We start from the raw sequence: 27931 nt of genomic DNA, 5'->3' as shown, positions 1-27931 counted from the left end.
GTCATATTTATAGCAAACTAAAAGATCTACAGAATATGATGTTCAGAAGAGTGTACCCAGGAATAATCAGCATATTAGATAAAGCCCAATGAGTTAAATACGATTTAGCCTAAAGTAAACAAGGCTGCAGGGTAAGTAACAATTATGCGGAGGATTAAAACGAACTGTTCATTTCAAACGACAACAAAAAAGGGGAAATGACATTAAACTGCAGGGCTAGCAGTTACATAGATGGACAGATAGTGGACAGATATTGGACTAGGACCATAACAAAAACTGCCGAACCCCTTCATTATTTTCTTTAAAATATAGGAGATATTTTCCTTGGCAGAGTTTATCATAGTGCTAGAAAGGGGAGAATACCATCACAAATCTCATCCAATCCTAAAATTCAAACATTGTTTTAGAAAATAAATCCAAGATCTTAAGGAATATGTGGAAATATACTAAAATAATATACAGATCAAATAAAACAGAAAATAATTAAAGAATAAAATATTTTCATCCTGATGTTAGTATAATTCCACACAGAATGTCATTTCATGTTCATAATTTAATTTCTAAAACAATTCCAGAAAGAAACAGAAATTCAAAGCTTGTGCTTTTATAAAAGTAATTTATTAGGAAAAATGGAAAATACATATTTCTGCTTAGAATTTATGAAAATTCTTTATTTTGGGGGGTGAAGAAAATTTTCCACAACTATCAAGTTGGGAGGTAGTTATAAAAAATGTATAACTTCCTAAACTTAAGTGATGACTGAGTTTAAACATAATGCTGTTGTATGGTGGTGAGCCCTCAATATTTTCAAAAGGAGTCTGAGGGTTGTCATATCGAAAAAAGAATGAAAGAAAAAAAATCAACCACCAACATGCGAATATAAAAAAGAAGGAAACCTCAACCAATTGCACAACGACCGGATGGAGGAGTCCAGATAACACAACCAAGACAAGTCTCTGCATCTAGGGAAGTTTGGGGTTCAGCTCCTTTTACTGTGGGAGAGCCTGAACTGTGAGTATTCCTTCATCTCAACTAAATAAATGATCCTTTATTTTAGCTATAATCTGATTATCTGAACATTAAAAGTGAAACTTGATTCATGGTGATAAGGCTGCTCTAATATCAGTAGTATTTTGCTTTTAGTAAGACAGATAGTGGTTAAATACTGGACTAGGACCAAAACAAAAACTGCAGAATTTCTTCATTATTTTTTTTAATATAGTAGATATTTTAATTTACTTGGCAGAGTTTATCACAGTGATAACAAGGGGAGAATACCATCACAAACCTCATCTAATTCTAAAATTATGACACCTGGAGTGATACCTCTGCCTTGACTAAAATGAGCCTGAGGCTATGTTACTTGAGTTACTTTAAGAACTTTGGGGCATTCAAGGTTATTTAAGCTTATACTGTCAATACAGTCACACCGCTTATACTATGCTTTGTATATTGCAAAAAAGATTTGTAGATCTACTTGAATTGATTAAAAATTATTTTCATATGCAATGAATTTTATTTCCAGTGTATTCTAAACTATCTGTAACCGCTTAACTTTATTAAGCTATGCTGTCTCCCTATTTTCAATTACAGTATTTGCTTTATTACATTGTTATTTTATGGTAATTATAGGAGCCCTGGTGGCATAGTGGTTAAAAGCTACAGGGAGCTACAGCTGCTAACCAAAAGGTCAGCAGTTCAAATCCACCAGCCACTCCTTGGAAACCCTATGGGGCAGTTCTACTCTGTCCTGTAGGCTTGCTATAAGTCAGAATCGACTCAGTGGCAACGAGTTTGTTTTTTTTTAATTAGAGAAAAAAAAAGCAAAAAATGCACTTTAATTAATTCAAGTAACTAAAAAAAATTTTTAAATGGTCTTTTAGACACAAATAAGTTTATAACAAAACCTAATATACTATTAATATTATTCCCAAAGTAATACGCTTTCAATTTTCATTCTGTTTGCAGCAATTAATGCAATTTTAGAAGCATGGCCTGAATGATTCAGTCACTATCAAGTCAAACTGAAAACGGTGAAAGGTTGCTACTATTATCAAGTAGGTATGTATTTTAACATAGCAATGTGATGTTTTCACGAACGTACCAAAACTGCATTTAAAAAGCTTCTGCTCATCTGGGCCACAGTGGAATCTGTTAGGTCCTGCCCTCCAGTGCAGTAGCTCTTATATGAGCCAGTTAAAAAAAATCGGGTGGGGTGGGTACAAGGCACTAATGTAGGGTTGTTAACTTCACAATTTGCCAAGTAACAATGGTGGAAAAACACTTACCATCTACCATTGGAAAACCACTGCAATCACTTCAATATAGTGCATGTGTCACAAGTAATGTCCACTGGGATACTAGTCCACTATGTACACAGAGTGGTTTATTTCTTGTCTTCACCGGCAATTCATGACACTATCAAACATGTAGTTTTTAAAACATCAGTAAAGAGCCTTAAGAATAGTGACTGACACATCGTTAATGTGCCAACCAACCTTAAAAACCAAAGCTAAACCCACTGCCCTCGAGTCGACTCCGACTTATAGCGACCCTATAGGACAGAGGAAAACTGCCCCATAGGGTTTCCAAGGCTGTAAATCTTTACAGAAGCAGCCTGCCACATCTTTCTCCCAAAGAGCAACTGGTGGATTCGAACCGCTGACCTTTTGTTTAGAAGCTGAGAGCTTTAACCACTGTGCCACCAGGGCTCCTCTAAACAACCTTAAAGGAGGCAAAATGAGCCATTACATTTAGAATAGACTCTAATCTGTTAATTTGTAAATAAATAATTGGGCACTAGCCATCTAATACATGGTTCTAAATGATGGCTACTATTACCATTTTAAACAAATGCATTTGTTTTTGCTTTATTCTCTAAACCAGATAAATAAAGCAAAACCAGAAATGTTTACTGTTTTGTGCAACTATTATTTATTTATTTTACTTACAGATTAGAGCTGAGGCAATGGTTTCAGGACACGTACTTTGTGCTAACAGCTTTCTAGTGACATCTTAATTATGGCTATCAGGTCTAAAAGTAAAGTTTGGAAAGATATGCTCTGGGAGATATGCTGAACATTCTGATGAATGTTTCATGATTCTGAAGACTCTGAATTTATTTACTTACTATAATGGACATGTCAAATAAGATTAATACATTTTCCAAAGAAGTAAATAAATGGCAGAATCTTTTCTTAAAACTGCTAGCATGGATAATGTTAAATGAATCATGTCAAAATACTGCTGCTGCAACTCAACATTCATAAGGAAAATGCTGATCATACGTGATAAGAAAAAGTGAGGTTTGATGAAAAGGATCACAGGCTCTCAAAGTCAGACAGACCTGAGTCCTAACTTGAGCACTGCCATTTAAGAGCTGTGTGGCCCTGGGTAAACAGTCATAACCTCTTGATCTTTCACTACCTCTTTTGTAATACCTACCTCACAAGTTTATTGTAAGGATTATGTAAATGAAGTTATATAAATAGGCTTAACACAGTGTCTGGTACACAGCAAGTGCTAAATAAATATTAGTTAATGGTTTGGTCATCTAGCTCAAGGGTTCAATTCTGACAGCACATTAGAATCCCAGAGGAGCTTTCAAAGAAAACCATTGCCCGGAGCCAGTTTCAGACCAATTAAATCAATATCTGGGGATGGAGCCAGGCAGGCATTGGTATCTTTAAAAAGCCCCTGAGGGGATTCTAACATGCAGCCAGGATTGCAAACCACTGAGAATCCCTTGTACAAAATACCCAGTTGGTGGCAGTCTGGAAAATCTTCAGTAATAAGACCCTATTGCCTCCCAAGATAGATCGTTCCATTCTAAAAAAGTTATTTCCTTAAAAGGAGGCAACATCTGCCTCTGCAATTTCTCCTCACTTGTCCTTGTTCTGCTTTCTGAAGACACATATAAGAAGCTGAAACCCTTTCCTCCATGGCCTTGTGAAGCATTCACATCTCTAGGGTATGGTGGCTAATTCCTTCAGTTTGCTCCTATGACATGATTTGAATGAACTCTTCTCCCCACTTGGTCTGCAGCCTTTTTTGAATACGCTGCTCAGGATGAAACGTACTCCAGGTGAAACCCTACCAGCCTGATACAGAACCAGACTAGTAGTAACAACCTTTAAGACACTATGTATCTATGAATTCAACCAAAGATGGAGTTAGATTTTGTTACAGCTATCTCACACTACTGATAAGAGCAACCGTAGTCAATTGCAATTGTGTTTCTGTTAATACAACTAAAGCTTTTCCTGAAACTTGTCCAATTGATTTTAATACTCACATGCAGAACTTTACATATATGTCTGCTAAATTTCATCTTTCATTCAACAATATTTATTGTGCTAAGCACTTGGTATACAGAGACAAATAATTTAGTCCCAGTTCTTACCCTAACAGAGTTTAAAATCTAGTAAGGGAGAAGAAAAAAATAAATAACTACCTACAAATGAGTTTTTGGAGCTATTTGAGCTACCTGAGCTCTCAAAATCACTTCATTTCTTGTGTCTCAAGCTCCCTTTAGTCAGAATCGACTCCACAGCAATGAGTTTGGTTTGTTTTTTGAGCCTTTTGAGAGCTCCCTATGTAGCCACACAACACAGATCTTTTCTTCTTCCTAGAAGTTCAGACTGTATTATCAGTTTCATTTTTGGCAGCCTGTCATTCTTCCTAGATTGACTTTCCTTTGAAGAATCTCAGATCATGCCTGAGAAACATGCCTATAAGTTTCTATAAACTTTGTGAAATCCATCTTCTGCAGTTGAGACACACACCAGACTAGACTCAGTCCTTCCTCCTTACTCCCCGCTCCTCCCACTGTCCTGAACTCTAGAGTGACAGACTCTTCTTACCAGGGATTACATGACTTCCTCTTCATTAGCCAATTCCTCTTTGTTGGAATTAATTCCCCCATCTACAAAAATTTAAACCTGAATTTTACCCTCTACCAGAACGGTTTCATCTTGATCAAATTATAAGTAGAGTTTTAAGAAAGGCTAAGTTCTTCCAAATTTTCCTCTGTGTATAATGTCAAATCAGGAAATTAATTATGATTCAAATTCAGTTTACCCTATAGCATTCAGGGTTTGAATGCACACTCCTACAAAAATATTTCCTAAGAGCAAGGTCTCTGTTTTATTCACCTTTGTTTTCTAAGCAATACTTAGCCAGGTATGAAATATTTGCTAAAACGAGATTCATCAAAAGGTGTTTTTTAAAGCTAACTTTTATTGAGTACTTGCTATGTGCCAGGGTTAAGTTCTTTATATGCATTTTTAATTTTTACCAATGAGAAAGTTGAGGCTTAGAAAAGATTAAGCTATTTGTCCAAGGTTACAGAGTCAGTTAGGTCTGATTTCGAAAATCTTGTTCGGAACCTCTATGTGGTACGCCTGCTAAGAGGCTGCTGTTGAGAAATAGGGCAATCATTCTAAGAAAGGAATGTGATGAGACTTTTCCTGCAATCCTCACCTCGTGTCTTCTAGCTCTTTATGATGGGGCCTCAGGCTGAGATCTCCAAGGCAGTCAATGCCTAGGAAAGGACCAATAATAAGTAGCATTGCTAAGATTCTCTGCTGCCACAAACAACAAGCAGAATTCACACACTAGCTCTTATAAGGTTCTAGACAGGTGTTGTGCTCTCTTGGTCTGTTGTGTTAATTGCATACCCCCAACTTGGTCTTAGGTGTACAGTGAAAGAAAATTAGGACCTTCATCCCCAATTCCACCATGGAATGAGAGATTCCCACAGTTTGTCTGTTACACCCTGTGTGACAACATGTGTCAAAAAGAATAAATGCCACATATGAGGGAAAGGGTCAAGACAGGAAGCAGTTCTAAGGCTGGGCAGGGCCATCAGTGGGCCCACTTACTCATAAGGCTATAATCACCTTTAGGAAAACTAATGCTCATCTTTGAAAAATATCAGTTGTGATTTTTCTTCACTTCCATCTCTATTCCCCCAATAATCTCCCTAAGTAAAGACGATCTTATAATTCAATTATTTATTTTAATATAATAAATGAAACCAGCCTTGAATATATACCACAACCATAGGAAAGGTTAGAGCAGGACATTCTATAAGCTCCTACTGTGTTTGCTGCTTGTTTGGTGATAACAATAATGCTGCTACATACAGAGTGTAGATATTCAAATAGTCCAAAGAAGGATAAAAGTAAAGTTTCTCACAATGCCTGAAAATAAATCATTTGTTATTTATGCTTTGAGTTAAAGTAACTGCTATTAAAATAGAAAATGACTGTTTGGCATTATATTGTAGGAAAAATCTGAAGACATAGAAACTACCCACAAGAAACATGTCATTTAGCATCTTCACTTTTTGATCTCCACAGAAAACAACGAGAAGTCACATCGTCACAATGATGACAACTTCAGTCAGCAACTGGCCTTTCTCCTCCCATGGAACACACTTTATCACTAATCACAGTGACCAATCACCACAGAACTTCTCAAAAACATCAAATGTTACTACCGTCTGCTCCATGGATGAAAACTTACTGTCTAATGTGTTAACAACATTCTACTCTGTTATTTTCATTGTGGGACTGGTTGGGAATGTTATTGCCCTCTATGTATTTCTGGGTATCCATCGCAAAAGAAATTCTATTCAAATTTACCTACTTAATGTCGCCATTGCAGACCTCCTGCTCATCTTCTGCCTCCCTTTCCGAATAATGCATCACATTAACCAAAACAACTGGACACTGGGTGTGATTTTTTGCAAGGTTGTGGGAACACTATTTTATATGAACATGTACATTAGCATTATTTTGCTTGGATTCATCAGTTTGGATCGCTACATAAAAATTAATCGGTCTATACAACAACGGAAGGTAATAACAACCAAACAAAGTATTTATGTTTGCTGTACAGTATGGACAATTGCTCTAGCTGTATTTCTAACTATGATTACTTTAACACTGAAGAAAGAAGGGCATAATTCCACAATGTGTTTCCATTATAGAGATAAGCGTAATGCAAAAGGAGAAGCAATTTTTAACTTCATTCTTGTGGTAATGTTCTGGCTAATTTTCCTACTAATAATCCTTTCATATATTAAAATAGGCAAGAATCTTTTGAGGATTTCTAAAAGGAGGTCGAAATTTCCTAATTCTGGTAAATATGCTACTACAGCCCGGAATTCCTTTATTGTACTTATCATTTTTACTATATGTTTTGTTCCCTATCACACCTTTCGATTCATCTATATTTTTTCACAGCTAAATAAGTCATCTTGCTACTGGAAGGAAATCGTTCACAAAACCAATGAGATCATGCTGGTTCTCTCATCTTTCAATAGCTGCTTAGACCCAGTCATGTATTTCCTGATGTCCAGTAACATCCGCAAAATAATGTGCCAACTTCTTTCCAGACGATTTCAAGGGGAAGCAAGCAGGAGTGAAAGCACTTCAGAATATAAACCAGGATACTCCCTGCATGATGTCTCTGTTGCAGTTAAAGTTTAGTCTACTTCTTAAAGTACTTGAGGTAAACATATTAAAAAGAACAACAAAACACAGACTATTAATTCCTTGAAGAACTAAAAAATTGTAAAACAAAGCTCTAGTATTTACAAAACTCCAATCTTCTCAAAGCTCTTATTTGCCGTATTTCATTTGCTTAATTGTAAAATATTTCAAGGGAAAGAAAAGCTTACATTTATTACTAGATTTTAAATATACACATAAAATCTTTTAAAACTAAATTGTTAGCCTAACACGCTTAACATAGATTATGAAGCTGAGTGAAATTCAATGGCTTTAACAACAAAATAATTAAGGAAAATGTGATAGTTTCTCAAGTCACTAAAGCAGTTATTAAAATCAAGCACCTGGTACTAGTACTAATTTAAAGTATGTTTAAAGTAAGTTAAATGATTTGGGAATCAACTTAAAATGTCAGAAATATATGTTCATTTGTCATTTAAAAAGCTTGTAGAATTTGTCAATATATTCATTTATGCCTAAATCTTTATATCAGATGAAATTATAATTAATAAAATCCTAATAAAAACAACATTACTCACTATCTATCACTGCTTAGATAAAAACGGAAAGAATTTAAATACTGTGCAATAAAATCAAGCAACAGATGAGCTAAGAATTCAACAGCCTAGCAACAGGACTTAAAAATCACCCCTTATTCAAAACAGAATTATTAATGACTTAGCCATCTGGACCACATTGGTAAAATACCTTGTAAAAGTAAAGATGTGCATACCGTATGGTCCAGCAAGTCCACTACTAAGTATACATCTTATAGAATTACTGAAATATGTATACAAGAAAGCATATGTAATGATGCTCAGTAACGACTGTTCATGACATTAAACAACTGGAAACTACCTAATTATCCATCAGAGCAAAGGAATGGAGAAGTAAACTGTGGTTTATTCACAAAGTGGAGTACTATACAGCACTTCAATTAAATGAACTACATCCACATGCATGAACATGGGCAAATCTCAAAAACAATGTTGAGTAACAACAACAACAAACTGTAAAAGGGTATGTACCATAAGAAATCATTTATGTAAAACGCAAAAACATATAAAACAATATCATATTCTTTATGAAGCTATAAATATGCAACAAAAATACAAAACATTTCATGGCAATACACACAACATATATACCAACTTCAAGTTAACCTAGGTTACTTCTCGAGAGATTCGAAGCAAACATGGCAAAATGCTAATGTCTGTTAAACCTAGGTGGTAGGTACATGGGTGTTTGCTGGTATTACTTTTGTTATATTTATGGGTGTTTGAAATATTTCATAACAACAAAGAAAACCTGTAAATTAGAATTGAAAGAATCAAATTCTAAAATTTTTGTTTATGTTCAAAAAGAACTGTACTGTCAGGTCTATGAGAAAAAGATCTCTATCTTGTTTATCACTGCCTCCCTGAAGCTAAGCCCACTGCCTGGCACAGAGGAGATCAACAGATATTTGCTGAATAATTGAATGAACGAACGGATAAACGAGACAGGGAGGAAAGGAGAGATGGGGTGCTTAAAAGAATAAAAAAATTCACGTACTTAGGTTTTTTTCTAGTCAGTCTATCTGGATCTAGCAGTATAGAACATCAACAAAATTGCAATCTGGGTGGTATCACTAGGGCAACCATTCTCCGAAGTGTGGCCAGCATTTGCCCAGTTCTTTGGTTACTCACAGAACGCAAATGCTGTTGAGTGAATGCGTAAAGGCCTGTTATGATAAACTCCAAGGATCCATTCATAAGTTTCTATCACAGAGGAGGATTTTTTACAGTCAAAATACTCCTTAAACCTTAAGGCAGGCCACTGTCTGGGAAAACATTGTTAACGAGCATTAAGATTTTTGTTAGAGTCGACTTTATTGTAACGAGATTTGGCTTATATATAATTAATGCTCAGTTAACCATATTTCAAAAAGTGCACATAATTGGTTGAATAAAGAATAGGTCAAAGTAGAATTACATTTAAAAAAAAAGTAATATTTGAGAATAAAAATGGAAATTCACAGAAAAATTAGAGGCTCAGAAAAAAGTAATAAAATGGTATTAATTACCTTGCCCTGACAATGTTAACAAATACCAACTAACTGAAATTCAGCGTTTCTGTTTGTATGATTTAAAAATACGAATATATTTATTTTCCCTTATATCCTAAAATTTAAAATATTTTTCACATTATTGGTAAGCATTTTATATTTCTCCATGTCTTTATCGTAAACATACAGTTTAGTTAAATTATATTATCAAATATTATTATTATTATTAGTTTTAAGGAACATTAAAAGAAAAATAAATATACTCATAGTTCTGGATGCTGCTTGTCTCATTATTTGTATTAAATGAGACGATCCTTATAAAGTCTTATACAATGGCATTAAACATTTTTTTTAAACACATTGAATTAATGCTTTCTGTAGTTATTATTTGCAATAAAATACATTTTGATTTGAAAAAGTAGGTTTGTTTATAACTCTATAATAACACACTTTGAGCAACCTGAATCCTGAGAATGTTTCTAAATTTTTAGAAAAATATGCTACTGACTTACCAAATTTAAGGCTATTTATTATATGTAATCTTTTATTTGTTACTGAGCATTAGTGTATGCAAGCAGCATATCTACCTCCCTACACCCAAGGTTCAGTTCTAGAAGTATACAGAAAAAGGAAATTCAGAAATATATGCATATATTCACCTTGCAAAAGACCTTCAGAACAAAGTCTCTAAATAACATCTCCCATATGCAAAACCAAACAAGGGCAAAATTAACTGTCTGGCTGTCAGAATGAGACTGAAATGCTGAGTATTGTTGTTAGTTATGGAAAAGTATTTTGTGCAGAGCTCGGTTTAATGGTGGTTGAATTTCTAAGATCAGGTCCGGAGAAAAAAGAAAATGCTGTTCTAGTACAGAAGGTTTTACCTTCAACTTCTTTTTAAAATGGATTCTTTGGTCCTCTTGATATCAAAGTAGAACTAATACAATTAACAACCCTTTGAACCAAAGCCTTTCGGAAAGTTATCCCCAAGAGAAAAATGGAATGAAATAGAGTTCTCTCAACAGGCATCTTGGATTTTGCAGAAACATGTTAATAGGCTGAGTATTTTTTAGGCTTTTGAAATATGAATGGAAACGTACTTTACCAGATAGTAAAATATATTCTTTTCCTACAATAAAGAAAACACTGTGGGGCAGACCCAAGGATAAACTTATCAGTGGAACAGAATGCACATCTCTAAGCAGACCCCAGATGATATACGAGAAGAGTATATGACAAACTAATTGTTCTCAAAAGGGTGGGGGGAGGAACAAATCAGAGGGAGACCTAAGATTCTGTTAGTCAAGATGTACTAGAATCTTGCAAAGGTGAAGTGTAATTTTAAAAAGCTTCCCGAATGACTCTGATACACTCTTCTCCCTCAGTCAGAATCTCTACAAATAAAAGAAGCATCACAAAAACCATAGAGGAAGGGAGGGATGGACTAATAAATACTGCTATGTCTATTTTTTTTGAAGTCAATTTATAGCCTCACCTTCTATCACACCCAAAAAACTGTAAGTGAATTAAAGAGTTGAAAGTAAAATACAAAATCATTACGAGTCAAAAGCATATAAGCAACTGAGTCATCTGTGGATGGGTAATAATTTTCTATTAATAAAATAATAAAAATAACTATCAGAAAAATCTCACATATTTGACTTAAAATTTTAGATTCTTCTTTGCCAAAAACCATACACAAAAATATAAAGCAGGAAAAATACTCACAACAGATATGACATTTACTTTTATGTCAGGCACTAGCAGACACAATAAACTATATATAAAGAAACTTGTATTTTTGATCAGAAGAAAGCATTCAAACCCTAGAATATAATCTGAATATCAACTCAGATGAAATAGAAAATAAGGCACATTCTCATGTTGGGTGATGCAGTGTCTTTTTTCATAGCTACATTATCTAACTGGGGGCCCTGGTGGTGTAGTGGTTAAATCACTTGGCTGCTAACCAAAAGGTCAGCAGTTTGAATCCACCAGCTGCTCCTTGGAAACCCTATGGGGCAGTTCTACTGTCCTATAGGGTCGCTATGAGTTGGAATCGACTCAGCAGCAACAGCTATTACCCACTAAGAAAACACTCCTATAAGTGGCTGCTTATAGTGCCTCAGTTCAATCTGCTTTTCAGATGATGAAGTGAATTGGTTGGGTGGTGGTAACAATCGACATAGCACTGGAAAGGAGGTGTCTGGCTTATCCTAAACTTCTTTTTTGCCTCTTACTTATACACAACCTCCCCCTGCTCTTTTAATTTCACATGCAAGGGAATGGGAAGCCACTGTGTTAGGAGTTTTAAGTGCATTCCATCATTTAATCTTCACTGCCGTGTGTTGTGTCAATTGTACTCTACGTATGAAGGAATGCAAGTTGTCTCTGCTGTTGTTGTTGTTAGGTGCAATCCAGTCAATTCCAATTCACAGCGACCCCATGTGACACAGTAGAAGTGCCCGTAAGGTTTTCTTGGCTGCAGTCTCTAAGGGAGCAGATAGCCAGGTCTTTCTTCCGGAGAGCCACTGGGTGGATTCGAACCGCCAACCTTTTGATTAGTAGCCAAATGCTTAACTGCTGCACCACCAGGGGTCCTTTGTCTCTGCTAAGACAATACTTTTAATTTTCTTTTCATTCTGTCCAAGCACAATGGTAATTACTAAGTTGTCTTTTGTTTTAAAAATCAAAAATTGCCATTAATATGCATTTGGGACAAAAAAAATTCTGCTTATCAGTTATCAAAATTGTGTGATGTCAAAAAATCAAAATCTTAAAGCCTTATTTTCTAGCTATCATACATTTGTATACTTGGCAAAAGCTCTATCTGATACATGGATGATAATCCAGTACAAACCCATACAGGTTGAATAGAAGGGGGGAAAAAAAAGAATCAAATTAGAGCATTTTACCTTTATTAATTTTGCTTCTGGCCCAGGAAATGCTTAGAGACCATCATAAGATAAACTTTGGGAAAAGTTTCTAATTATAGTTTGGATGTACGTAGGTGTTAGTGATGCACAGAATCTCTTTTTGCTTTAATAAGCCATGCAAATTATTTCAGGAGCAACAATTAACTGTTTCAATTATACTCTGGTTGGTAATTCCACATAAAATTTTTTTTTAGGTCTTAAAACATTCCAAACATATAAAAAAGAAAAACACAATATAACAAGCTTCTAAGCACCCATCACCCAAATTGAACAGATATTAATGTTTTGGCCTTATTTTCTTAAGAGTTCCTTTGTATATATACAATCAAAACGTTATATATACTAAAGCCCAGCTTACATCCTTGCCTTCCCCAAGGTAGCCTCTTTCCTGAAGTTAGTGTATATCATTCCATTGTTTATTTTTGTACTTTTACAACATTATGTATGCATAAACAATATGTACTACTTTTTGTTTTTAAATTTTACACCCACAGTGTCTTAGTATTACATTGTGATTATATCTTAGTATATTAGATGTAATACTACATCTTAGTATTACATTAGTGAAAAAATTTACTAATTCTTTCACTCAAATTATGTTTGTCTATGTTGATGCACATAGGTCTCATTCAATCATTTTCACTGATGTGCAGTATTTTATTGTAGGAATAAATAACAGCTCATTTCTCCATTTCCTTTAACAATGGGCACTTAGGTGGTTTCCACTTTTTCACAATGCAAAACCATGCTTAAGTGAAAGCCTCATACACCTAGTACACATATGGGGAGCTTCCCCATGGCTGAAATAGAAGTAGAAATGTTTGGGTGTAAAAGTATGCACACCTTAGATTTGTCTCAGCTTTGACAAATTACTCTTGAATGTGATTTTACCAGTAAGATATGAGTTCCTGTTTATCCATATCCTCACCAATACTTCGTTATACTGGATTTATTAATTTTTGCCAATCTGGTAGGTGTGAAATGGTATCACACCGTGGTTTTAATTCGCACATCCCTGATTACCATCACCCTGAAATGGAGCATCTTCTCATGTGTTTTTTGCCCATTCAGGTTTCTTATTGGGTGAATGGCCTATTCATACCTACATCCCCTCACTTTTCTAATGATGTATATTTTTTTCTTCCTTACTTTCCAGTTGTTGAAGTAATTTTTCATATATTCTGGATACTAATCCTTCACTGTTTATATGGGTTGCAAATTACTCTACCAGTATGGGGCTTGTCTTTTACTTTGCTTATGGTTTCTTTTGCCAGATACCATAAGCAAAGTAAAAAAACATTTTTTAATCAATAAATATAAAGCAAACAGTGGTCCTATGATATACTTTCCTCAAGGGCCAAGCTAAAGAACTTGCAGATGAAATTATCTTATAATTAGACAGTATTTCAGTTATAAATAGTACATATTAGCCTAAATGAGGTGTTCCCTGAGAACATGGAAGTAGAAATGTTTAAGGAATAGACATTTAAAATATAAAATCCAAACATCTAAGTATAGATATACAAATTTTTAAAGAGATAGAAAGTCCCTAGGCCAGGAGATGACCTGATTAAATGTATTAACATATATAAAGAAAGAATTGATCATTCACTAAGTGAGGGAAAATCAGGGAGAAAAAAAAAAAAAGAGTGTTAGGAAAATGTTGGTATTGCCCATCCCAGGACAGTTCAGGGGAGGAGTCTTGGCCATTGGATCTGGAATTTTATGATCCCACTGGTAAGGCCATGACAAGGGTTACGGTGGGGTTGGATCCAATAGGTCCTCTTAGCCTAATGACATTCAAACCAAAAAACCAAACTCATTGCCATCAAGTCGATTCCAACTCATAGCGACCCTATAGGACAGAGCAGAACTGCCCCATAGAGTTTCCAAGGCTGTAAATCTTTATGGGAGCAGACTACTACATCTTTCTCCCACGGAGGGGCTGGTAGATTCAAACCGATGATCTTTCGGTTAGCAGCTGAGTCCTTAACCACTTCGCCAACAGGGCTCCTCCCTAATGATATTAAACATTGTTAAATAATAAACTGAGAGGTGCATTAACAGAGGAGTTAGAAGGGTGGATGCTATAGTCAGACTTCCGGAGTTCATTATATGGCTCCATCACCTACTATGTAACCTTGGACAACCTCTATTTCCTCTACTGAGAAAACAGGGATAATAATGGTACCTAACTCATAGAGCTGTTATGAGGATTAAATGAGTTAATAAAAGTACGGGGCTTAGAATAGTACCTGACAAGTCAGAAGCATTCAATATACGTTATCCAAATACCCCAATGCCAAGGGAAAGGCAGGGTAAATACAAAAAATGGAATGTCTAGAAGCTAAGTGAAAGCTCAGGATAACAGCAGAACTAGAGGGATATATGGTAGAAGTGGATCTGGATCAAATGAGGTGGGGGAAATAACTCAAAACAGGGAATTAACCTTAGCTCTCATTAAAACAACAATGTCCAGTACAGGAGAGGTAACAGACTCATTCTATTTTATGTAAGTCAGAACTATACTCTGAAAGTTGAGCAAGGAGAAGAGGAGAGTCAGGGCACCTGACATGATGTCAGAATGACAGATGAAAGAATGGGTTTATTTAGCTTTCTTAAAGCAGACTTAAAAGACATTATAGCAAAAAATGTGTGTGTGCGTGCGTGTATCCTCAGAGGCAAGCAGAAAGAGAACCAGTGAAGGATGGGAGCTGCAAGCAGCATGTTTCACCAGATCGTAAGAGAGGGTTTTCTAATCAGTACAGATCTCCAATGGAATAGAAAGCCAATGAGGTATCTGCTTAGAGAACTGTTTCAATATTTTATGGGTGCCCAGCAGACTGGGTTGGTCAAGAAATACTTTCATTATTTAATAAAGTTTGAATTAGATGCCCTTTCCAAACGAAAAAAACCAAACCCACTGCCGTCAAGTTAATTCCAACTCACGCTACAGGAGCCCTGGTGGTGCAGTGGTTAAACGCTCAGCTGCTTAATCGAAAGATCAGCGGTTCAAACCCACCAGTCGCTCCATGGGAGAAAGATGTGGCAGTCTGCTTCCATAAAGATTTATAGCCTTCGAAACCCTATGTAGCAGTTCTACTCTATCCTAGAGGGTTGCTATGCGATGCCCTTTAGGTCCCTCTAATAAAAGATTTGGGTTATAATAATGAGTGGCAACCAGGGGCTGGCTGTGATCATGTGCTGTGATACAGTAATGCCCTCAGGTCTACTCAGGTGTGTATGTGTGCGTGTGTGTGTGTTGCTGGGGGAAGAGGGCTGGAGGTGGTGCTACATAGTCAATGGTCCCCAAGTGATTTTTCTGAATCTTTTTTTGTTGTGAATTTGTCTGGTGTCTCTTGCCCAGCAGATGGTAGGCATTTATTAATACTTATTGATAGATAAATTGATTAAACTACACCTAAAAGAAGTCGATAGATTCTCGGAGCTTTGTGACCTTTATGTTAGGTGCTCAGGCTTCTTGGCTTTCTTACTGACCCTTGGCTTTGTTCTATGACCATTACATTCTGTGTGAACACTGCATTCTGAAATGTGGACATAACACCTTCACTGTAAACCTGGCCCAATAGCATCAACCAGAAATGGTAATCACTCTAACGGGTTACAGTTTCAAATTTTATCCGACAGCAAAAGTGTAGATCAAAATATCTTAATGCCTTCAATTAGTCCTGCTGGCATAGCTGTTATAGGCCCTTTGTAGATACTTCCTTGATATTTCCTGCCTCTTCTTGCGTCCTGGATCCCTGGTGGCACAGTGGTTAAGAGCTCAGCTGCTAACCAGAAAGGTTGGCAGTTCAAATTCACCAGCTGCTCCTTGGAAACCCTATGGTGCAGTTCTATTCTGTCTTATAGGGTCGCTATGAGTCAGAATTGACTTGACGGCAAGGGATTTGATTGGTTTTGGTCTTGTGTCCTATTACTTGTCAAGACTTTCTCGTACATCCGAATACACCCCATCTCTGCTTCTTTTTTCCTTTTCTGTACTCAGCAGCACTTCATTCTCTTCCCCGATTCAGTATTGTCTCTGTTTTCCTACTGTCTGTTTTAATTGCCTTTCTCACAATTTAGTGCTCTCTTCTCTGTGTTCCCTGATGTATCAGAAGCAGAAATGCTTCATATCTATGTGGAAATTCAGTTTGTACTCAGAAGAAAAACACTGTTTCCTCTATATTGAAAACAACTCTCAGCTGGCTGCAAGAGAACTGATGAGGTCTGCATGCATGCTCATATTCAGTTCCCCTTTGTGGCCAGTGGGACTTGAAAAACACTGGAAGACAGGTCAGCTCTTGTGGGAACTGATTATAGAGCTCCAAATATATGTGGCAAGCAGTGAGAAGAGTTAAGTAAGTAAATGCGAGCCTCATGGTCTGATAGTTTGACATTTATGATCCTCAAAATAACTAAGCCCTTGAGCAACGAGGAGTGCGACCTAGCACGATGGGGGAAAAGCTACCAAAGGGGCAAGCTAGACAAACCATCTTTCTGCAGCCCTTTAGGTTTTAGTGTTGAAGATGTCCATGAATTTATCCAGCTATCAGGAACAAACTACTGGGATGAAGGAGAAACAAACTTTTCTTCTAGTTTTACTGAAAAGCTAGATTAATATTCTGGAAATGTATATTAAAAAGAGAGGTTATTTACAGAGGATAAAAAGTACAAAGGAAACATGGATTCACGATACTTTTAATACACCTTTTAATGGGAGGAATAATCAAAACAAAACAACAGTTCCAAGACCAAGGTGGGACATAGTGAGCATACTTTTGAGAAATAAAAACTCCTTTTTTGTGGGGAGTACAACTCAAGGAAGGTACACATACTAATTCCTAAGGAATGAATCAATACACTGCATTTTGAGGAAATAAAATTATATAAATCTAGTTAGAACATTAAAAGAAATATGGTAGATTAAAAATGGCCCCAAATTCTTTGCAGTGCCTCTGATCCAGAGGTAGAGTCTATTTCCCCATCCCTTGAATATGGGCTGGTATTATAATTTGTTTTAACCAATAAAATGTGGTAGATGTTGTATGACTTCTGAGGAAGGCCTCAAGAGACCTTGTAGTGTCCAGTTTTGCCCTCTTGGAACCCTGAGACCATCATATTGTATGTAAATAAGCCAGGATGAAAGATCACATGAAGAGAGAAATGCCCAGCTGTCCCAGCCATCCCAGCTGAGGCTCCAGACATGTGAGTGAGGCCTTCTGGGACCATCCAGCCTTAGCTGAGCAGCCAGATGATTAAGCTTCATGAATGACCCCAGGTGAGACTGGCAGAAGAACTGCCCAGCTGAGCCCAGACAAATTGCAGAATTATGAGTAAATAAATAGTTGTTATTTTAAGTCACAAGGTTGGGGAGTGCTCTGGCATCTAGCAATAGATATGTTGTTGTTAGGTGCCATTGAGTTGATTTTTGACTCAGAGTGACCCCACGTGCCACATAGGGTTTTCTAGGCTGCAATTCTTGCAAGAGCAGATCACCAGGTCTTTCTCCCACTGAGCCACTGGATGGGTTCGAACCACCAACCTTTCTGTTAGCAGCTGAGCACTTAACCAGCAATAGATACATGGTGCATATAAATAAATGGAGAGTATGTGTAGCATGCATACTTTCTAAAAAGGTGACAACTAATATTTTCTTTAACAAAAAAAGACAGTACTTCGAATTATTTTACTTGAAAGCTGTGTGTGTGTGTGTGTGTGTGACAGGGAGACAGAGAGATTTATTTTTCAACCATTGCAAGGTAGAGACTGGAGGGGTTATTGAAGATTTAATAACAGCTTTATGTCGTCAGAGATAAAAACAAACATATACTCCCCTTGTCAGAGATAGCTGAATAACGAGGCGACCAATAATGCAGGGGTCTCTTAAGATGAAGGGATCTGCATAGTTAAGCAGACAGGGAGGAAAATGACTACAGTAGAGGAAAAACATGATTTCTTCTATACTTTTTTCACTAGGTAAGGTGGAATATACTTTAACTTACATTTATTAGTAGACATAAGGTGTTGTTTTCATTACAAGTCTTTTAGTATTATTTGACTTTTAAAACTATGCCCATGAATTGCTATGATTAAAAAAAAAATAGTTAAAAACAACTCAAAAGATACAGTAATAGAGGAGTCCTGGTGGCACAGTGGTTAAGAACCAGGCTGCTAACCAAAAGGTTGGCAGTTTGAATCTACCAGCCACTGCTTGGAAACCCTATGGGGCAGTTCTGCTCTGTCCTATAGGGTCACTATGAGTCAGAGTTGACTCCATGGAAATGGGTTTTAAAATAAAATAAAATATCAAAAAAAAGATACAGTAATAAACTTTCAAATACTAAAATGTCAGACTTTTTTTTTTTTTACCACAAGGATAATTGTAGTTGTGAATATTTTACAAAGGTGATTCTTATGATAATCACTACTACAAAACAAAACAAGGCAAAAAAAAAAAAAATTTTGAAATGGTGTATCTTTGACTATGTACAAAATAAAACAAGGCAAAAAAAAAAAAAATCCCCAAAGGACATATCCTATTAAAGGCAGATGAATGCCACAGGGTTTCATTTTTTAAGGACAGAAATCCATTGTCCATACATTTACTTTTATTCTATCCTGTTTAAAGTGGTTTTCAGCTACTAAATTAAGGAAGTTTTCCATGTTATTAGAAACTCAGACCTTTCTATTGTGCTCAGTTTTTAGCTGGAAAACAGTGCAATGCGGGCAGCTTATGCGTCAACCTCTAATTGTAACAGAGGTTTGACGAGGGCTGGCGATACATTGCCCTCTGCTGGCCAAAGCATCACCAAAGGAGTGAACTTAAAGACTCACGTTAAAATTTAATTGTGGTTTCTCCTTTCCAATTTTCTCTCCGAGATATTTCTGGAGATATGGAACTCCAGAGAACTTACATTTCCTGGCTTAGAGACTTTATTTGTAGGTTTACTAGAACAACACATTTTAGGCTGGTTTTAGATAGAGAAAACGGAAGAAGAGGCAATATGGTAATAGAAATTATACCACATATAGTGCAATTTGAGAAATAACTAAACCAAGACTTGTTTACTGTGATGCCTCAAAATGACCACTTCAAGTCTAATATATCTCTGTGCATAAAAAGATTACCAAGATGCAACTACTAACCTAACGGCTGGTTTAGGCAAGGATTATCAATGAATGCTAAAAACCACTGGGTGAAAGTCTATTTATAGTTTCAAAATATGACAAGAGTACTTATCAATTACAAAGGGAAAAGGGTACCTTTACAATAGAAAGATCTGACATGCCTTTTAATGTGATGTAATGAGGATGTATATCACCTCTACAGAATTCCTGCCAAAAATGTTCAACCTGAATCTAATCATAAGGAAACAATCAGACAAATCCAGATTGTGGGCTATTCTACTGAACAAGTGGTCTAGACTCTTCACACAATGTGTGATCCTTGACTGGATCCTGGATTTAAAAAAAAAACAAAACACAATATAAGACATTATTGGAACTGGAACAATGGGCAAAATTTGCATATTAGGTAACATTATTAGTGTTGATTTCTTGGTTGTGATAATGGAACTGAGTTATTTGAGGGTGAAGTATCACAAAGCTGCAACTTACCTTCCATTTCCTTCTGCTTTCAACCCTTCTCTAAAAAGCTTTCTACACTGTTGTTTCCATTTCCTCACCTCACTTCTCAACTATTCCCAACACTCCACAAAAATTGTTGTTGTGTGCTTTCAAGCTGATTCCAACTCATAGCGACCCTGTATGATAGCGTACATCTTTACAGGAGCAGATCTCCAGGCCTTTTCTCCCTCAGAGTGACTGGTGGGTTGACCACAGCCAAGCAGGCGCTTAACCATTGCGCCACCAGGGCTCCTTCCCAGAAATTACTACCCCTAAAATCACCAATTGTTCCTCATGTCACTAAATCTAATGGGAAATTGTCAGGCCTCATCGTGACTTCTAAGCTGCATTCAACACTGTTAACCATTTTCTCTTTGAAACACTCCTTTTCCTTAATTTTCATGACTCTACTGTTCATTTTCATATGTCTCTGGATGTTCCTTTTTAGCTTCCTTTGCTGGTTCATCCCCATGAACCTTATCCTTAAACACTGGAGTCGACCAAGGTTGAATCCTAGGCCCTCTTTTCACTTTATATTCTCTCCCCAGGAGATCTCATCCATGCCTGCAGCTTCAATTTCCATCTTCAGACAGATGATTCAAATTTCTAGCAAATCTAGACCTCATCTCTGAGCTCCAGATATGACTCCTGGATCTCTCAGTATAACTGAAATTCATCATTTCTACCTTCCCCTCCCTCATACCCTGGTCCTCCATTCCCTGGATGGCCTGTTATACTATCATTACCCTTTCAGTTGCGTAAGCCAGAAACCTGGGAGTCACACTTGACACTTTCCTCTTCCTTGCCTCTTACATTCAACTCCTATCAATTTTACCTCCTAAATATTTCTAATATGCCCCTCCATTTCTACCACCACTATCTTAATCTAAGCTACTGTCATGGATTGAATTGTGCCTCCCCAAAATATCTGTCAACTTGGCTGGGTCATGATTCCCAGTATTGTATGACTGTATAATCTGATGTGATTTCCTTATATGTTGTAAACTCTGTCACTACGATGAGGTTATACTGATGACGTCTACAAGATTGGATACTGTCTTAAGCCAATCTCTTTTGAGATATAAAAGAGAGAAGCGAGCAGAGATACATGGGAACCTCATACCACCAAGAAAGCAGTGCCGGGAGCAGAGAGCGTCTTTGGACCTGAGGTTCCTGCGCTGAGATGCTCCCAGACCAAAGGAAAACTGATGCATCACAAGGACCTTCCTCCAGAGCTGACAGAGAGAGAAAGCCTTCTCCTGGAGCTGATGCCCTGAATTTGGACTTGTAGCCTACTAGACTGTGAGAGAATAAACTTCTCTTTGTTAAAGCCATCCACTTGTGGTATTTCTCTTAGAGCAGCACTAGATGCCTAAGACAGCTACCATGACTTCTTCTTAGACTACTGGAACAGCCTTCTAACATCCACATCCACTCTAGCGTCCTTCAATATTTCCTCGTATTGCAAAGTGATTTCTTTGATAAGCAAATCAGATCATCTCACTCCCTTTCAATGGCCTTCTTTGACTCTTATCATAAACACCAAACCTTGGAGCCTAAACTCTCCAGCTTTATCTAGTAGCACTTTGCTCTCCTCCAAGATCCTGTCCAACTGGCCTTCAAACTTTTAGTCCTCTGAATATCATGTTCTGCCTAGAATTCTCTATCTCATGTCATAAATTACTCCTTCCTTAGCCCTCTAGACAAGACAGGTTCTCTCTGCCATAGCCCCCTTTACTTATGGAAGTTATCACTTCTGTTATTATTTATTTGTAAAACAAGTTGATTAATGCTGTTACTGCCACTAGACTGTGAGTTTAATTAAGGCAGGGATGGGGTCAGTCTGCTTGCCCAGAATGTTCCCAGCACCATACTATCTGAATGGTCCCAATGAATTATCAATAAATATTTGTTGAATGAATGAATGGATAAATGAAGCCAGACGTGTACCAAGTACCAGAATTATAAAGATAAAAATAATGTGGCCCTTATCTATAAAAAATTCACTATTGGGGGATACATGGATAAAGTGATAACTACAATATAGTGCAAAATATGTTATGGCAGAGCTCCTGGAAGAATGCAGAGAAAGGAATAAATAATTTGGCTGGGAAATGAGGAGGAGGTTAGATATATGGTCGTTGCTGAGAGTATAAGCTCTGGAGGCAGACTTTTCTGACTTCAAATATGGGCTCCACCAATTATTAACTGTGGGATTTGGGGCCAAGTTCTTCACTTCTTTTAAGACTCATTTTTCCTTATTTGTAAAATGAGGATAATACCAGTACCTATCTCATGGAGTTGTTATGAGGATTAAATGATAACTCATGTAAAGCCTGTAGAGAGGAAATGTTAGTTTATTTTATCATTACGAAGGGCAAATAAGAGAGATTTTTCTGCAATTACTACTTAAGAATCAAAGTTATAATCTTGCTAAAAGGCAAGGTATTAGTTTTCTACCTCAGATAATGTTTAACATATTTTCCTGTTCAAAACTGATTTAGGAAATAATATTGGAGTCATTATTCCCTGTCCCTGAGCATAGAGAATGTGACCCAGTTGGAGCTGGGCTTACAAGGACTCACAAGAACACATCAACTAGGCCCTGAGGTATAAAGACAATAGCTAAGATAATCTTGGAAAATATCTTTTAGGGAAACTTTCACATAAAGCCAATCAAACAGAACACAAAAGACTTTCCACTCTTATCTTTTTCTATTAGCATTTAGTGAATAGAAATTTGTTAGACCAATGAAGATCCTCCTGACTCTCGTTACTGAAACCTGTACCAATGTTTGTTAAGAAAGACAATTCAAAATGTAGGATCACAGTTTCTAGCCAATCTGAAAAGGCTAAGCTTTCAATGGTTTTACCCGTTTGTAATGTTAATATATACTGATGACTCTGTAATGGTTCTTTGGACTCGGGCAGACATGGCTGTGGCAGCGTGCTTGTCCGTTTTCCCACTTTTGTCTATTCTGTAACGGTCTTTGGACGTGAGCAGACATGGCTGTGGCAGGATGCTTGTTTGTTTTCCCATTCTTGCCTATTCTGTAATATTCTTTGGACTTGGACAGACATGGCCCCAGCAGCATGCTAGTCCATTTTCCCACTTTTGTCTGTTCTGTGATATTTCCTTCGATTTGGGCAGACACTCTAGCTCTGGCAGCATGCTTGTCTGCTTCCCACTTCTGCCCTTTTGAATACATGCTGAATAAAACTTTCTTTTTGCTTTACTAAACTTTATGATGTTTTTCCCCTACAACAGTTAATGGCATAGTCGTCAAGGATTCTGAAGCTATGAATCCAGTCAACCTCGAGGAGACCTGGACTGCGGAGCAGAAGCTAGCAAAGAGAGGTCTTATCTTTGGACCCACATGTTCCCACTCCATGTTCCTTCGACACCGACAGGGTGAGTGCTCTCGGAAAACGAGCCTTTGCTTATTCTTTTTTGTTCTCTTTCTCATGTTTTCTTAAGCTTTGTTTGGCATATTTGTTTGAAAAACCGGTTGTTTGATTAAGGAGAATCTTTCTTAGATTTTTGCTTGATCATTTGATTAAGAGTTACATTTAGTAACTCTTTAAGTAAACTGCAGTTTAGGTCCAGATTTGGGTGTTTGAAACATTGAAGAGGTAATTCTATTTTCAAAGAGCTTTGAGTCACTATAAGCTGCAAAATTTGGGCCTTTTTGTGGCTCAGAGAAAACCTGGGACAAAGTGCTCTGCTTTGCCAAATTTGCAGGGAGAGGTGGCAGCTCTTGCCTGTTTTGCCAAATTCTCAGGGGGAGGTGGCAGCTCCTGACCTGTGTTATGAAATCTGAAGAAGTGGTAGTTCTGTACCTTTTTTATGATACAGTTTCTCAATAAATAATCACAATGTTAAAATTAAAATAATCAGTAACTTTAAAGTACTTTCCAATTGGAAGAACTAGTCTATTTAAAGTCTAAAATAAGAGACTAGGTCTCTAGCCAGCAGAATGAATTGGTTTAAAAAGAGGGAAACCAAAAGCTTGAACCTTAGAGCTTACCATCTTTGATAAATGAGCTTGGATTTCCCCCCGACCCCCTACTACTGAGACATTGGTTTGGGGTTCATATTTAAAAACACTATAAACTGAGTGTATGTCTTAGTCATCTAGTGCTGCTCTAAAAGATATACCACAAGTGGATGGCTTTCACAAAGAGAAATTTATTTTCTCACAGTCTAGTAGACTAGAAGTCCAAATTCAGGCCGTCAGCTCCAGTGGAAGGCTTTCTCTCTCTGTTGGCTCTGGAGGAAGGTCCTCATTGTCATCAGTCTTCCCCTGGACTAGGAGCTTCTCTGCGCAGGAACCTCGGGTCCAAAGGACACACTCTGCTCCCGGTGCTTCTTTCTTGGTGGTATGAGGTCCCCCTGTCTCTCTGCTCACTTCTGTCTTTTATATCTCAAGACATTGCCTCAGGATACAATTCAACCTTGTAGACTCAGTCCTGCCTTACTAACACAACTGCCGCCCATCCTCCCTCATTAACATCACAGAGGCAGGATTTACAACATATAGGAAAACCACACAATACCAGGAATCATGGCCCAGCCAAACTGATACACACATTTTTGGGGGGACATAATTCAATCCACAACATTCTAACCTTTGGCCCCCAAAAAATCACATCCTTGCAACATGCAAAACATATTCACTCCATCATATCACAGCCAAAGTCTTAACTCCAAGTCCAAAATCCAAAAATTCCTCTTCATCTGTGAAATCTAGAATACAGGTTTTCTGTTTCCAAAGGTACAATGGCAGAACAGGCACAAGCTACACATTTCCATTACAAATGGGAGAAACTGGAGGGAAAGAAGGGATAACAGGGACCAAGCAAGTCAGCAGAATATATTACATTAGCCCTCAAGGCTTTGAAAATAATCTTCTGTTCTCCAAGACAGTTTACACAATGGCTCTGCCCTCCAGACTCCAGGTATTGGTCAGTCTCTGGATTCTGAGTGGAGGCCCATCGGCCCTGGGCTTCAGCTCTGCCTTACAGGCCCCCTGGGACGGCAACTCTGCTCCCTTAGCTTTAGGCACACCATTCTCCTAGTCCACTGGAGTGACAACTCCACCCTTAGAAAGGCCAGAGGCCATGGCTCCACCCTTTGAAACCCCTGAGGTCATGGCCATACCTTTTGAGACTCAGGTGGCTCAGCTTCTTGTGTTCCTTGTCTCTTCAGCTTCTGCTTCCTGTGGCCCTCACCCCTCGGGCCACACACCCGCATCTGCCCTGCTGGGGCAAGTGTTCCAAAGCTCAGTAGCTCCAATAATAAGTGCCTGGAGGCACCCCAGTTCACCAGAAAGCCTCGTGCTCACAGGCACTCAGCTCTCTTGCTCCATGGGTCAGCTCCAGCGCTATCCCGCACTGGTCTCCTGGTTCTGCTGCTGTTGGTTCTCTGCCACTGCAGGTTCTCTGCCACCGCCACTTCTCTGCTGTTGCAAGTTCTCTGCTGCTGCTGATCCTTTGTTGCTGCCACTGCTCTATCCATTGACAGTTTCAAAACCACTTCCACATTTTAGGTATCTGTTACAGCAGCACCCCACTCTCTCATTACCAAATTCTGTCTTAGTCATCTAGTGCTGCTATAACAGAAATACCACAAGTGGATGGCATTAACAAAGAGAAGTTTATTTCCTTACAGTAAAGTAGGCTAAAAGTCCAAATTCAGGGAGTCAGCTCCAGGGGAAGGCTTTCTCTCTCTGTCGGCCTTCTTGTCAATGTTCCCCTGGACTAGGAGCTTCTCTGCACAGGGACCCCGGTCCAAAGGACGCACTCTGCTCCCGGCACTGCTTTCTTGATGGTATGAGGTCCCCAATTCTCTGCTTGCTTCTCTTTCCTTTTAGTGGTGCAGGCCACACCCCAGGGAAACTCCCTTTACATTGGATCAGGGATGTGACTTGGGTTAGGGTGGTGTTACAATCCCACCCTAATCCTCTTTAATGGAAAATTACAATCACAGATTGGAGGACAACGACACAACACTGGGAATCACGGCCTAGCCAAACTGATACATGTTTTTGGGGGGACACAATTCAATCCATAACAGTATACAAGAAGTAATTTGGAATTTCAGTGACCACTTTGAGAAAATAAGCTTTCATTTGTGTTGTCCTTTCTTTCCTTTAGGGAAATTTTGCTTGATGCTCAGGTTTTGTCAAAAGGTCTAATATTCCTCCATCTAAGGCTCTAGAACCTGTTTTTTCCATTTAATTGAGTCGATCTTACCAAAAATTGCTATATACACTTTAAGAAACTAGGATCCCCATATCCTTGTTTTGTGTGGTATTGTCTGGTGAGTTTATGTGGTCTTTCTGTCTCCTTTTGTTCTGAGAGCTTGCTTCTGGTCTAGAGCATTATGTCTAAGTTTGTCTTGTGTTAAATTGGTGGCTATGGCTAAGAATTGGTGTTTTCTTGTAAGGCTAGTCATGGAACCTCAGTTCTTTCTTTGTCCAGAAAAAAACTGCATCTGTGTCTGTCTCATGATTTAAGACTTTTAATAGCTACTTAGAGAAACTTTGATATAATTGGTCTATTTAAAAAGTACACTAAGATCTTTACGTTTTATACTATGTCAATCTTAAAAGCAAAACCTTTCTAAGTAACTTAAGCTAGATATTATATGAAATGTGTTTTATTTAAGGAAAAAGGAGTTTTGTCTTAAAGTAAAAGTAGCAGTTCCAGAACAGTAAAAAATAAATTAGTTATCTTTTGCCCTTCAAAATTCCTAGGTCAACTTAAACATATGTAAATGAATTGGGATGACACCCCTAGTGTTGCCAGCCAAGAGTTGATGGATTCATTTACAAAATTGCTAAAGAGCTTTGGTATTTACTGGGTAGATAGCCCTTCTAAATGCCTCCATCAATTTAAATATATGTAAATGTCTTCCATGAGTCAAGAGAGTGAGGGCAGGGCAAAATCAGGCCTCCCCAGCCCCCAGTCTCCAAGGTCAAATAGTTTCAGGGAAGCTTTTGAAAGACCCTTTCCAGCTAGGTGGAGACTCTTTTAAGACAAAAGATAAGAAAAATTGCTACTTTACTATAGTTATCAGAAATTGAGTGGATCCTGATCATAGAACTGTAAACAAGTTCTCTCTATTATAGGGGAACTCTAAGAAGTCAAACAGTAGAAATCACAATGAGACACACCTGAAGTGGCCTGGAAAAATGTTTCCAGCAGTAGCCAGACAGTTAAGGTTATATCCATATCAATGAATTGGTCAACTGAGCAGAGACTTTGCAACTTCCAAAGCCAGTTGAAAAAAATCTTTAAGGGCTAAAATTAGATTGCGGGAAATAGTAAAAGTTGAATGAAATCTTAGAATATTTAAACAGACTTTCTTTTGCTTACAGTTATGTTTTATGGTATACAGGCTTAAAATAATTCCCAAAGCATTTTAGGTAACTTATTGATGTTAAATTGAGTTAGTAGATATTTGTTATAATTTAAGTTGATATACTTTTGCTTTTTATGCCACAAGAGAAAGGAGATATATATATATATATATATAAGTCTGCTAATGAGTGTGTTCATTTTTGCCATTTAAAGGGATGCACTGCAAGAGATATGCAACAAAGACAATGTTTAAGAGGTTTATTGAAAAAGAAATTTATTTGATATGGTCAAGTTTTATCTGTCTGACTAAAGTTTAATGGTTTAATTTATGAAATTTTTAGGAGTTTTAGTGTTAAGTAGAATATGGAGCAAAGAATTGGGTTTCTTGCTGTTAAAATAACAAAATTTTCTTTGATTTCTGAGTTGAAGGGTTG

At 37.4% G+C, this 27931-nt stretch overlaps 2 protein-coding genes across 8 annotated transcripts in view; one reads left to right on the top strand and one right to left on the bottom strand.

Annotated features, from left to right (window-relative positions):
* CASK (calcium/calmodulin dependent serine protein kinase) overlaps window positions 1–27931 on the bottom strand; it is a 419299-nt gene that overhangs the window by 136559 nt on the left and 254809 nt on the right. The window lies entirely within an intron of this gene.
* Window positions 668–11481, top strand: GPR34 (G protein-coupled receptor 34). Of its 4 annotated transcripts, none has more exons than XM_023731912.1 (3): window positions 668–1011; window positions 1969–2057; window positions 6363–11481. In XM_023731912.1, the coding sequence occupies exon 3, from the start codon at window positions 6390–6392 to the stop codon at window positions 7494–7496; it is 1107 nt and encodes a 368-aa protein (XP_023587680.1). In that variant the 5' UTR covers window positions 668–1011; window positions 1969–2057; window positions 6363–6389; the 3' UTR covers window positions 7497–11481. The 4 variants fall into 4 exon arrangements, with proteins under 4 accessions (XP_023587680.1, XP_023587679.1, XP_023587678.1 ...); XM_023731911.1 differs by having other exon boundaries at window positions 6290–11481; XM_023731910.1 differs by having other exon boundaries at window positions 1969–2061; window positions 6290–11481.

This window comes from Trichechus manatus, unplaced genomic scaffold, assembly GCF_000243295.1.
Source record: "Trichechus manatus latirostris isolate Lorelei unplaced genomic scaffold, TriManLat1.0 scaffold00046, whole genome shotgun sequence".
NCBI lineage: Eukaryota > Metazoa > Chordata > Mammalia > Sirenia > Trichechidae > Trichechus > Trichechus manatus.
The sequence above is the reverse complement of the archived record's forward strand: the minus strand, read 5'-3'. Positions and strand labels throughout refer to the sequence as shown.